Source organism: Dreissena polymorpha, chromosome 6 (genome assembly GCF_020536995.1).
Source record: "Dreissena polymorpha isolate Duluth1 chromosome 6, UMN_Dpol_1.0, whole genome shotgun sequence".
Lineage (NCBI taxonomy): Eukaryota > Metazoa > Mollusca > Bivalvia > Myida > Dreissenidae > Dreissena > Dreissena polymorpha.
Genome location: NC_068360.1, coordinates 46,285,298 through 46,298,455, shown reverse-complemented (window position 1 = coordinate 46,298,455; position 13,158 = coordinate 46,285,298). Strand labels below are relative to the sequence as shown.

The following is a 13,158-nucleotide window of genomic DNA, read 5'->3' as shown; positions in this document are numbered from 1 at the left end:
TATTTTAAAAAGTTTCTTGTAAAATATGATTTAATAAAAATGATTTTATGTTGAATTTTATATTTATTTATATGTTTTATTATTTCTTTCTGGTTGAGAAAAACACAAGAAAAAAAAACAATATATAAAATTTAATATGTGTACGTAATTAATAAAAAGTGATATAATGATACGCGTTATGTTTTATAATTATGTTAAGTGCGCGTGCCATTGAACGTTGAGTTAAGCGAAGAGGTACACATAATTGAAAACTGATAAAAATGACATCTAACACAACGCCAGCAGAATGAATACACTGTGTAATAGCAAGCTGCTGTGATGATCATTATCTTATCAACTTAATACACAGGCACCTGGCTACTGTACTGGAACAATGGGTTTTACGGCCAAAATAACTGATATCATTTTTTGCCTAAACAAATCGGTTCAATAAAAAATAATAACTGATTTCTTTGTAATCCGTTTTATTTAGCAACAAGTAAAACATGGATGCAATATATATATTTGAATATTTCATGTCATTTAAAACAATAATGAGGGAGTAATCACATATTAATAAGATACATTTTTGACACACTACAATATTAATACGACACATTATTATCATTCAGATTTTCCGCATGCTGATTTAATTTAATTACATTTCTAATACAAATGAGATACATGTACGACACAATTCAATTTAATGTTACATTTCAACCATATCAGTCGTTCATCGTTCAAGACTCGTCGTCAGCGAGCATGTGGTGGACCGCTGTGGATGGTCCCAGGGCATTGATGTGGCTGATGATCATTTCTTATTTGACAATGGCCATTATAATTTTATAATTACCCAATTACATAATAATGTTATTTTTACCACAAATAAACATCCTTTGATGTCACCACCAGTATTTTTGGTAAACATGATTAAAGAAGGAAAACGTTTGTTTATTTCACAGTTTGAAAGTTACTGGTCGTGTATGTAAAAACTCGGCCACCAGTGTTAAAGCATGTTCACGATCTTAACATACATATCTAGATTATTTTAAGAATAATACCTTATGTGCTGACCTGATTGTAGGAAAAAGAAGCAAGAAATTTATTTATATAAGAAACAAACATATTTGATCTTAGTATTTTAAACCATCGAAACTTAACCATTATATAAACATGAGGTAGTTTGCTAACATAATGAATATGTTGCCCAGCTCTTGCCACGTGGAGGCCACCTCTTGTAAGAGCCACATTATTATATTTTTTTAACTGATACGCTTTAATTAAGGTTTTTATCAACTAATTGTTTAAAAACATATATAAAATACAAAACGATCATGACCTAAAGATAAACTTTTAATATATAATTTACCTCCATCGATTAGAATATCAATAGGTTGCAAGCCTGGATAATTAATAATAACACTTTGCAAACATCTCTAATTTGATAAAATCAAGTCCGTACATTTAAACAGATAAATTAATTAGTGCCAAACAACTCAATTAATGTACATCAAAATTAATCCACAGTTTGCAAATAAATGCCCCTAATGTTATTGTAAGCCGATAATAGGTGTCATTAACACCTCGTTGTAGGTATACCTCCTCTATAAAATCAATTTACCGAAACCTCCACGGCTTTTACTATATAAATCAATTTACCGAACTTGTCATTTACCGAAACCTCCATAACCCCTTTAGCAAGCTGTCAAGTTGAATTGAGACATTTGATGAAACAAACTGTTTCCTGGATAGGACCAGTACTTAGTTTCTATATGATGTACCATGACGTCGAAAGTCTACAAGACCTACTAGGTAGAAAGAGTAATGTACTTCGACGTACAATTTTTACCGACCCTTGAGTGTTGGCCAATCAGAAGACACCTTACGTCTGTTGCTTTTAGAGATATTTGACATTGAACATTATTATTATTTATACCGAATTATGCGACTATCGACCGCTAACTCATAGATATTGTGCGTATTTATTAAACATTATTATTATTATAATTTATACCAAATACGCACAATATGAGTTAGCGGTCGATAGTCGCATAATTTGGTATAAATTACCCACTTAAGGGATCAATACAGAGACCTCCCAGTGACTAAGCCAGTAAGCGGACACTCCATCCACTATACCACAGACACCAAACCAGCTATAAATTCCTATGGCTAGAAAACAAAAAAAGTATCAGATGCTAGATCTGTAAGCTTGGAACATGTAACTCGTTTTAAGATTGATTTTTTTGGATGCATTACTTAATTATTGCAACAAATTATAATATTTTGAACACAATCATGTCCATATATTTATTAAAAATACATGGTTATCAAAAAAACTTAAAAACCTTTTGCCCGTAAATTAGGTAGCACCTATAATCATATTATTTCTAAAGCTGTTAAGCGAAGTACACGATTAATATTTTTGATCATATAGACATATTTGTTTAAAAAAATGTTTTCTCATTTTGAGAATATGAAATTCTTTACTTATTAGAGATAAAAGTAACATAAAATATAAAAAATATGCATTTACAAATCAAGCTCCCAGGTCTCAGACCAAGTCCGCCTTTCCAACCCGCATTTAAATGAAACGTTCAAAATAGATCTCACGTGGACCTGTCAAAAAATGAGGAATATATCCGAGGCTTCCGAATGCAATCAACTAAAGAAAGCTAAATTCCTCTTATTTTTCAGAATGTCCTTTACGTTTATTTATATAAATCGATAAGGTATGTATACATACTTCTGTTTTCGTCCTTGTTTCATTATCAGGGTTCATAAGAGTCTGTAAAAGAGACTCAAATTGTTTCTGATCCGACTGGCCAGCCATTTTGTCTGTTCTCGTGAATTTCCAAAAGCACCACCGTACTGTTGACATTGAGTATGGTACAAAACGGTTATAGAATGCCCAAACGGTACTTCGTGGTTATCCACTTAGCGTTTTGAGATGCTGTTTTGGAGGCCCTCCTCTAATTTTGTTGATATTTTTTGTTGTTCAGCTTTGCGTATCGCTCTCTTGGGTTCTTTCAATAGGTAACCCAATAATTAGAGTGTCTTGCCTTTTTGTAGATTTTCGCGTTGCATTCAGCTGACGTTTGATAAGATAAGATTTATTTTAAGTCGGCAAGTAAAATAAAACAACAAACATAAGCTAGACAGCTTGTACAACCGACTATAAAATATGATGAATAAAGAAAACAAGTGTATAAAAGCTGAAAGACTGCAACCAATTTGTAATTAAATAAGATAAACATACATAAAATATATAGAATGACATTATAACATCAGATATGGTAATTTAAACAGATTAGATAAGTCTGCTTAAAAGTCAGATAATTTAAGAAAAAAGAATAAAATATCCACTAAATTTCTTGAAAATAAATAAGAGGTTTAAACAAATATTTTGAGTATAGAAAACATATATAAAACTGTTACAGCGTTGTTACTAGACATTTAACATATTATAAGCATATATACGTACGTTGATGTTTTTGGTGATCTATTGAGCGAAGTTATTCGAAGTTTTCATTAAACATGTTGGACTGAATGGCTGACGGAAGTTTGGATATGAATGTATCCTGCAGATGTAGGGCGCTGTCGTTGTTTTGTAGAGATGTACTACCTGTCTGGTTATGTCGGTGACGTCGGCCTTCAGTTGGTCCCAATTTGCCGTTAGGAAAGTGAAGCATCCTTTCGGTTTCTGTTTTATATACAACGATTTGTGTGAGAGTCAGCTAAAACAATGTCATGATATGATATACCGGGGAGTTGGCAGTTGATTTGATTAAAGACGCGTTGGTTAAATTCGTTTCTGTATACCGTATAGTGAGAGGGGAAAACGTCGCTGGATTGTATGCCATCTGTCGATGTTGCCATGCCTAGTTTTAAATCTTTTATCCATGACTCTGTGCCACAGACTATGTCAGTTTTATGTAGTAGAGAGCAGCTTTACGTTCTGAGCCTTTGAACCGCAAAGGCTACGACAGTTGATGTTCATGATGCGTAGGCTCCGTTTCTGAGAGACGAAGAACAAGGACGAGCTGTTAGTTGTTGACTGGGTAGTGGAAGTAGAGCTTTTTTGCCTTGATTTACTGTTGGGCTGCTCGATTGCAGGGGGGGGGGGGCTGATTAAGGAGCCCGACGTGAATGGGTCTATTGCACAATCAATATTTGACAGCGGTTCGTAAATATTTGAGCTCAATTCGATACTCCTGAATGTAAAGCTGGAGAATGGCTTCGCAATCGCAGCATAGCCATTGTATATGTGAGTGTTTTGTTAGAAGGTCGTAATCAGCAGAGCACAGTTCGAGGCACGAACGATGGTTCCATATATTACAGCCATCACAACAAATGGCGTCTGTGTGTTCTCTCGTTACACGGATGTCGTTTAAATCTCCCGGATATACTTGGGCATTTGCTGTTGGTCCAGGGCTGGACTAAATGTCGCCGCAGAGTAGAATGAATGTGGTCAACAGTGATAGATTCTTATTTGGTTTAGCCGGTTCGCCAAATGCCCTGAATCAGTGTCTATTACAGTTTACTGAGATTCCTGATAAAAAGGTTGGTATGTATTAATAGGGAGAATGTTTACTCTGGATGTTGCTTACTGTTAGAAGCGTGATTATCAACGTACAAAGCAAAGTTGAACACTTTTCAGATATGGGTAGGGCTAAGTTACCTTACACAAACTATTTCATACTGCACTTCTTGTTCAAAATGTGCTTGAAAGATTTATATTTAAATCTATTTTTATTCACACAAAAACACGCCTTTAGCCAACTGCGCTATGATGACGTAATATTTAAACACCAAAGGACCAAACATACAGGACCCAAACTATACAATTATTTTTAATATCAACTAATTTCTCTGTATCGCTAGTTGTATCCGTTATTATATGCCATGATATTTTTATTTGTAAAAAGATTTATTTTGTAGACGTTGGCCTTTCATGACCCTCTCCACAAGTTATTTTTTTTTTAAACTAACAATGTCTATAACTTGTCCTAACGGATAACTTGTATACTTTTTAACTTTCATCATTCAATGCATGCAATCGTTCCTTGTTATATGTTATTGTATGTGTTTTAATTTTCCCCTATTGAATACACAAAGTTATGCTCTTTTTACAACTTAGAATTTATAATATGATAATATGTTCTCCCTTATTAACGAGCAAAAGCTTTTGTGAGAGTTGTGTAAAGTAATACATGTACTGAATGATTCAATTTGAAGTTTAATATCAAAAGTGCTTTAAAATTTCAGAGTGATGTCTCGTACTTTCATTTTGTTCTTTTTTGTTAGTATTTATCAAGTTGTATAAGTATACTTTAATTATACATTGTCATCTTTTTGTCAGTTATCTCGTCTGGGAGATCTCCAAGGTAGTCCCCCGCGGCGGTTCACATCGCCATGTAGCGGAATTGAACCAGACAGAATCGGTATCACAGTACTAACGAGAGCGCCGATGGCGCTGAAAGCATAGTTGCAAGATACAGGGAAGTTGCTGCTGAAGTAAATGTTTAGGTCAAAATATACTAAATAGTTTCCTTATATGTTTCGATGTAAAAGCGACAACTTTGAGCGAAAATAAATACAACATTTTGCACATAGAGACCCCCATAACCATACCTTTTCTTGACGGGCATTCTCAGCTGAATCGATTTAAGCAATAAAAAAGATATGTCATGTTCAAACCAAAAAAGAATTCGACTAAAATCAAAATCGACTGTTTTGGCGCCTTTTTTTCGGCCGTTTTCTAGTGGATTGTAACCTTTTGCAGTGCCATTTTTTACTTTAATATCCAACTTTATCCTATTTCAGGGATTTAGTAGTATACACCTATGCTTACCCTATCAATATCAACAAACGATAAAACCAGAACAACAGTCTAAAGTGTATAACATGCCTTCGAGGAAAATATGATGATTTGTTTAGAGAGTACAGCCTTAACGATTGCTGACATCACGAGTCGCCCCCCCCCCCTTGTTGTTGCTACCATAATGTTCTATTTTTAAAAACAGGAATTCCAAATAGTGACGAATGTGAATGGTTACAAAATGACATAACTATGAAAATAAATACGTAGAATTACATTATTTCACGCATACCATTATGCAACCATCCGTTTTCTTTTCCGACTTGATACATTAACAGCTTTCCATTTAATATTTTACAGACACAACACTCGTCCAGAATTCGCGCGAATCCATTAAATCCGATGCCACATTTAAACCGTTAGCTCTACTCGTAACGTTAATTTCTGGCGCAAACTAAATCATTTTAACTTCAATTAACACATCTCTATTACTTTCAAACTCTACTTCATCAAATCCATAGAAAGGCAGGTCAGAATCCATGTCATAAATTAGAAAACATTCATCGTACTCCGCCATTTTTTACACATTTTCAAAGAATAAAAGTGCTTTATGCCCCACTTCCTGCTGAGAATATGTTTTAATTTCTTTAACCGATGAAATGTTACATATCTTTAAACCAGGGCCTTATGAATTCAGTTATGTAAATATTTGACCTCTCACAGAACAGTAAACAAAGAAAATAGAAATTAGGTGTGAGGTCACTATCATCAAGAACAGAATTGTTTTACGAAGGAAATTTGTTTTAGTTTCTTAGAAGGTTTTTTTTCACGTAAAACGGTCTTAGAAAAATTCACTTAAACGGTGTCAGCAATATTCTTGGAAGAAAACGTTAGAAAAACGTTTAAAAAAAATGTAAGAATTACCATATACTAAATTAAATAGATATTTCGTCTGATTTTTGATCAGGTAAGGCTTTATAATGGTCAACCGATCGATGTGGGTTTTCGAAATGTAGCTTATACCTTAAGCATAGCTGCGTTGCACCTATGCTAAAAACAGGTAAAAGCAATGGACGAATTTTAGCTGTCGTCTGCTCTGGTCGCTAAGGTTCACATATATGTTGTGCGTCCAGTCCACTGGTCACACCGAACGTGATCAAAAAGCGACGTATTTTTAATCCATCCAAGTTGGCAGATGAATACAGATTCTACCACGGCACGTGACTTGTTTTCTATATACAGAGAAGAAAAACTACCGTTGGTTATTACCACGATATACCAACGGATATAAGCATGACGTCACTTTGATTGTCCGCACACTGTTTTTTATATGAAGACGACGTCATTTGATTTTGATTGTTGTGGTGACGTCGCGATTTCGCGGAAAATTGGAGGACATTCGGTTAATATAATTCTCTTTTATAACCGTTAAATCGCGGATAACTAATTAATGAATCGTGTTAGAATCGAAATAATCTACGTGTAAGCGTTGGTTATTGCGGGAATAACAAACGGTATTTCGTTCCGATGCTTGTTATCAAACCACTCGGGCTACGCCCTCGTGGTTTAATTCCTACGCATCGGAACTCCATACCGTTGGTTGTTACCGCAATAACCAACGCTTACCCGTCGATTATTACTTAATTCTACCACGGCACGTAACTTGTTTTCTATATACAAAGAAGGAAAACTACCGTGGGTTATTACCCCGATATACCAACGGGGATAAGTATGACGTCACTTTGATTGTACGCGCACTGTTTATGAATGAAGACGACGTCATTTGATTGTCATAGTTAGGATGACGTCACGTTTTCGCGGAAAAGAGGTTAATATAATTCTCGTTTATAACCTTTAAATCGCGGATAACATATGAATGAAATCGTGTTGGAATCGAAATAATCGACGGGTAACCGTTGGTTATTGCGGTAATAACCAACGGTATGTCGTTCCGATGCTTGTTATAAAACCACTCGGGCTACGCCCTCGTGGTTTAATTCCTACGCATCGGAACTCCATACCGTTGGTTATTACCCCGATATACCAACGGAGATAAGTATGACGTCACTTTGATTGTCCGCGCACTGTTTATGAATGCAGACGACGTCATTTGATCGTCATTGTTGTGGCGACGTCACGTTTTCGCGGAAAAGTGGAGGACGTTCGTTTAATATAATTCACCAATCTCCACGCAGAGTTGTCGTTCCTTGCTCTCACATACAACTCTGCGAAAGGCTCAGCACGCCATTTTGTCTATAAAATAGCTAAAACCGAACAAACGCATTAAATGTATATTTGATTGGATATTTAAGATCGCATGCATTAAATTAAGAAATATGACCTTTAAATGTACGATAAATCGTGCAAAAACTTGCGAGTTTTAATGCAACTCTTTGGAACTATTTTATTGCCCCATTTACGCAGATGGAATCATTTCACGCACTTTACAAATGTCAACAATTGAACATAATGTTTATTGAGTGACGTTAGGAATTGCTTCGAAGGGTGTATGTATGTTGGTTTCTTAACATCAAGAAACCATATCAATTTTATAATAATGAATAAAGACTGATATAAGATATCATGGTATGAGATGGTTTTCTTTAATGCAGTGAATGCAATGTAACCGTCGTGCAAGAGATTGTTTAGTATACTGTAACCTCAATGATGAACGCTTGGTATGATCATGACATGAATGAGGCGGATTCATAACAATAGTCCGTTCTGAGCCCAACACAGAGGTGAATGTAATGTAACCGTCGTGCAAGAGATTGATAATTCACATTTATAACCTTTAAATCGCGGATAATTTATTAATGAAATCGTGTTAGAATCGAAATAATCGACGTGTAAGCGTTGATTATTGCGGTAATAACCAACGGTATGTCGTTCCGATGCTTGTTATCATTAAACCACTCGGGCTACGCCCTCGTGGTTTAAATTCTACGCATCGGAACTTCATACCGTTGGTTATTACCGCAATAACCAACGGTTACCCGTCGATTATTTCTTTAATAATAGATTATGTGTAACAAGAGTATACATCTTTCAAAGTTCGAAAAACATTATCGTATTAGAGATTGCGGTTAAGAAGTTCATGTGATCGAAACCATACTATACCATAATCAACAATTGTGAACTAGCATTTTTATACATGCACATAAAAATACATTCCGTATACTTTTACCTCATTGATTAAACAAAAGGTCATTATTTTAAAAGCAAATAACATGGACATTGCACAAACATGTGTCCTCGTCGGAGCTATAAATTGACTCTACACATGTACTTTGCATTAGTTTCCAAATAATCAACGCGCCCAAGAACGTCGATTTCTTCGAATTAATTAATTTACTGAAGAACGCAAAAAACGTTATCAGATAGCAATACAAAATGTGGATAATATATTTTATCGCTCTGAATTTGAAGGTTCATTTGTATCTGATAATAAATTGGATGACTAATATTTTGAACTTTGTGTAATTATCACGAGTTCAGTCACAAAAGTATAATGTTTTTATAGTGAAACTTAAAGGGACCTTTTAACAGATTTTGGCGTGTACTGAAGTATTGTCATTAAATGCTTGGCATTGATAAATGTAACATTGGAACTAAATAGCTTCAGTAAATAACAAAAATAAAATTTGAAAAACAAAAAGATAATAACTGGGCTCGAATCACTGACCACTGTCCAGAGTAAAAGTATTACAATTAAACCACTCGGCCATCCGTTCCCATATAGTGCGCAGTGAATTTTAAACTTCTTATATTTTAATGTTCAATCGTTTGCGATTGTGACGCTTTATAATTTTCATGTATTAAAATCGTCAAATGGATATTTTAGAGCATGGTAAATGTTCGGTATTAGTGTATCCTCGCAAATTTCATAACTACAACGAATATTTGCAAACCTGAAACATTTTTTTCAATTTTATCAATTCACCAAAACGTGAAAAGGTCCCTTTTAATACATGATTTAAAATCTATCAATTTTAAGACAAACCTCAAAGTTGTGTCGTGTCAAAAAATGTAAACTTATTTTGCGCTTTACGCATTTGCTAGCACACTGCCAATACATTAATATGTCTATCGTTGGTATTGTGCTGAGTGGTATATAGTAAAGAGAAGTCTGAATATGTGCCAGGATGCTGCATTATTGAGGCAACGATATTTCAAAGATATTTTGTACGTCTGAATTGCATCATAGACTTGGCCTTCTAGTTCAAAACAATGACCAAGCATATTCGAAGTGGTTTCGAAGTGACCGTGAATATAACGGTTATCTACGGTAGCATAATATAATTCGGACACTTGATAGCTTTTGAGTTTTTGTAAAGCTCGTTTTCGTCTTTCTTGATTGCCCAACTTTCTGAACGTTAAATATTGAAGGTAATACAGGAATGGTATAGAATCCACAACCGCCAGGTCCATGTATCTTAAATGAATATTGGAATCTCTTATCTCCTTATCAGCTGGGGTCAAAGTTCGAAACATTTCAAATTTCAATAACCACAGAATGCAGTCTATCTCTTGCTTCGTGAAATATACACACATGGCAGTGTTTCTTATTAGTTCTGCCAAAGAAATTGATAAGTCGACATTGTTTTGCTTACTTGCTGACATGTTACGTGAGCAAGGCACCGAACTTTGCACCATGTTGGGTGTAACATTCCTACCGATTCTATCCAATTGGATTGCAGCTTTGTTGTTTGAATTGCTACAATAAAGAAATGACGCATATTTTAATCTATTGCAAATCAGATTCGAACTAATTGATGATTGGTACCAGTCAGAAATGCACTTAGAGATCTTCTGTTTTTTTTCTAGACATGAAGACGCACCCAATGACGCCAAGAACGAGTACATTATATGAGAAAACATGCTGAGTTCTGGGCGATTGATATCTTCTTCTGCAGCGATCTGAAGTTTCCGGGCACAATCGATCAGATCTAATTTCATCTGTTCATCGAATGTGAAATTAATTTCACAGGCTGCATCCATGTAAAAGAAAAAACATTGATTCAATAATACAACCATGTGTGGTATTGTCCTAAACTTTGGCAAAACTAGAGAGTCTTCTATAATTGTTTGTGGTAAATAACAATACTGATTTAATCTCTCGCCAATATTATCGATTTTCATTTCAAACATGCATTTCAAGTTGTCAGATATAATCGTATTGATTGTTATTACCATTTTTTTATATTCGTGCGTCGATAATTTCTCGGAAAATAAGTTGACTCCGGATATTGTATAATGAGGACAGTATCGACGGTTTAAAAACCGTTTCAGAGTTAAAAGGCATTTCATTACACAAACTAATAGACACGGTTCCGTCCAGATAACTGGCGGAAAAAGTTCAACTGTGAACAGTAAGGCTGTCTTTAAGTGAAAGGTGCTTAACGAATCACCTATAATTGGAGCAAAACACTCCTTTCTTATCATTTTTGTGACGACATAAGCCTTCATTTGCACAATATTTAGATCAAACATGAGGCATTTTTCTGATAAGTTCGTTGTATATCGCCACAGAAGAGAACCTCTTAGTGAATTAGGTTGTCCTTTCACTGTCATCAATCCACACCTCTGATCCCGATGAAATAAACAAGGATTACCAAGACTGGGCGGTCCATTTGGAACGAGAAATATGCACAGTTCTTTCAGTTTTTTCAAGGTTTCCTGTTTCGGCCAGTGCCCAGGTCTAGGTCGGTCGAATATTACTTTGCAACAATTCGGAATATTTGGACACGTTATTGCGTATACGAAATCATGTTTGAGTCCGAGATTTATTGCTGGACCACTGTACGAAACTTCCCTCGTTCTAATCTTTAATTTTTCTATAATGTTGAGTCTCTCTATCAAATTTGACATAAGCATTTGTCCTGTCACGTACTCAGCGTATTCAGTGTCTCTGAATTGTTCTTTAGCTGCACCGACGTCTTCAGAATTTTTCCAGGATGCTGGTCTAGGAGCATTATCTCGAATTTTAATCAACAATTGTAACAGACAGCATTGAGGTGAACATCGTTCGTCTTTAACGACAAGAACGTTCTTCTTATTTTCTTTGTAATCGGCTTCAGTTAAACACACGTTTTTATTGTTATGGACCTGTAACTGGTCAATATCTGAACACATTCCATCGGTGGTAGATCCTTCGACCTGACTTCCCACACTATAGATAGTCCATTCTGATTTGGGATACATGAGTGTTTCATAAATCACAGAAATGACTTTCTCTCTGAACGAGTGGACATTTCTTCTGAGCACAATTACTTCCTCATTGACACCGATGTCGTCCATCACAGAAGAAATTAACAACGACATCTCCCACTGCGCTCCCTTGTTAACAGACATAACTTATTTGCTACATATATTCATAACTTCCATGTAATTGCTCGTCGTATTTATCATAAACAAACTGCTACATGATATTTTATATGCACATCTATACATGTCACGATACACCGCTGAACTATTAAATAGGATGTAAAACATAAAGCTGTGTACCTGGCCTTCATCCTATTCGTCAACTCGTTATCAATATTAAAGTTTTAACAGTTCGGCAAACATCGGAATTCCGACGTCTCAAAGGTGTCAAATCGCATATTAAGTGGCAGCTGCTTTGGTTGCGTCTGTCACTGCAATAAGAAACTGGTATTAAAACTGTATTGTTATGATAATAAAACAGCGATTTAAAAAATAACAATCGACGATGTGGAATAATTCGTTAAAGGGGCCTTTTCACAGATTTTGGCATGTATTGAAACTTGTCATTAAATGCTCTATATTTATGAATTTAAACCTAAAAATCTCCAGTAAAAAAACAACAACAACAATACAATTAAAAAAAGGAAAAAAAGTAACTTTCAACAGGGCTCGAACCACTGACACCTGTAGTCCTGGAGTAAAAAGTCTCCAGCTTAGACCACTCGACCATCCATGCTCATGCTATGGGCGGGTATATTTTTTCGGCACAGCTGTTTAAAGGGACTGTCAACCGCGATTGACGGAAAAAGAAAAGTTTTAAAATACATTATTTATTTTTTTTACAATTATTAGTTTATATTGATTCAAATATCACGACTTTATCACGAATATTACATTACTTGAAAAAAGTTAATATTTTTAGTATATTCGGTAATAACATTTCGCGATGTGAAATCGAAAGTACATCGCGAAAATATGAGACATAACTATATACACACTATAAATAACGCAAGTAGATTGATCATTTTATATATAAAATATATACAATTCACTACGCATGCACACTTTGCATTCCTGGGTTTACCACGTGACGATGATGATCAATCTACTTGCGTTATTTATAGTTAACTGGTAGTTACCTGGTAGACATA

The 13,158-nt window shown here is 35.1% G+C and overlaps 2 protein-coding genes across 8 annotated transcripts in view; both read right to left on the bottom strand.

Annotated features, from left to right (window-relative positions):
- LOC127833248 (importin-5-like) overlaps positions 1-2,937 on the bottom strand; it is a 57,283-nt gene extending 54,346 nt beyond the window's left edge. For 5 of the 7 annotated variants that reach the window (XM_052358409.1, XM_052358407.1, XM_052358408.1 and 2 more), the window contains exon 1: positions 2,726-2,924. In XM_052358409.1, coding sequence (XP_052214369.1) covers positions 2,726-2,860 — 135 coding nt within the window. In that variant the 5' untranslated portion in view covers positions 2,861-2,924. Of the gene's footprint in view, positions 1-2,725 lie in introns of all 7 variants that reach the window. The other 2 variants (XM_052358405.1, XM_052358406.1) reach the window with 2 other exon arrangements.
- Positions 2,938-8,932: 5,995 nt separating this feature from the next.
- Positions 8,933-12,331, bottom strand: LOC127835461 (uncharacterized). Its single transcript, XM_052361910.1, has 2 exons — positions 10,994-12,331; positions 8,933-10,791 (listed from the first exon to the last, which is right to left on the bottom strand). Exons 1-2 carry the CDS (start codon positions 12,152-12,154, stop codon positions 10,756-10,758), a joined length of 1,197 nt encoding a protein of 398 aa, XP_052217870.1. The 5' UTR covers positions 12,155-12,331; the 3' UTR covers positions 8,933-10,755.
- Between the last annotated feature and the right edge of the window lie 827 nt (positions 12,332-13,158).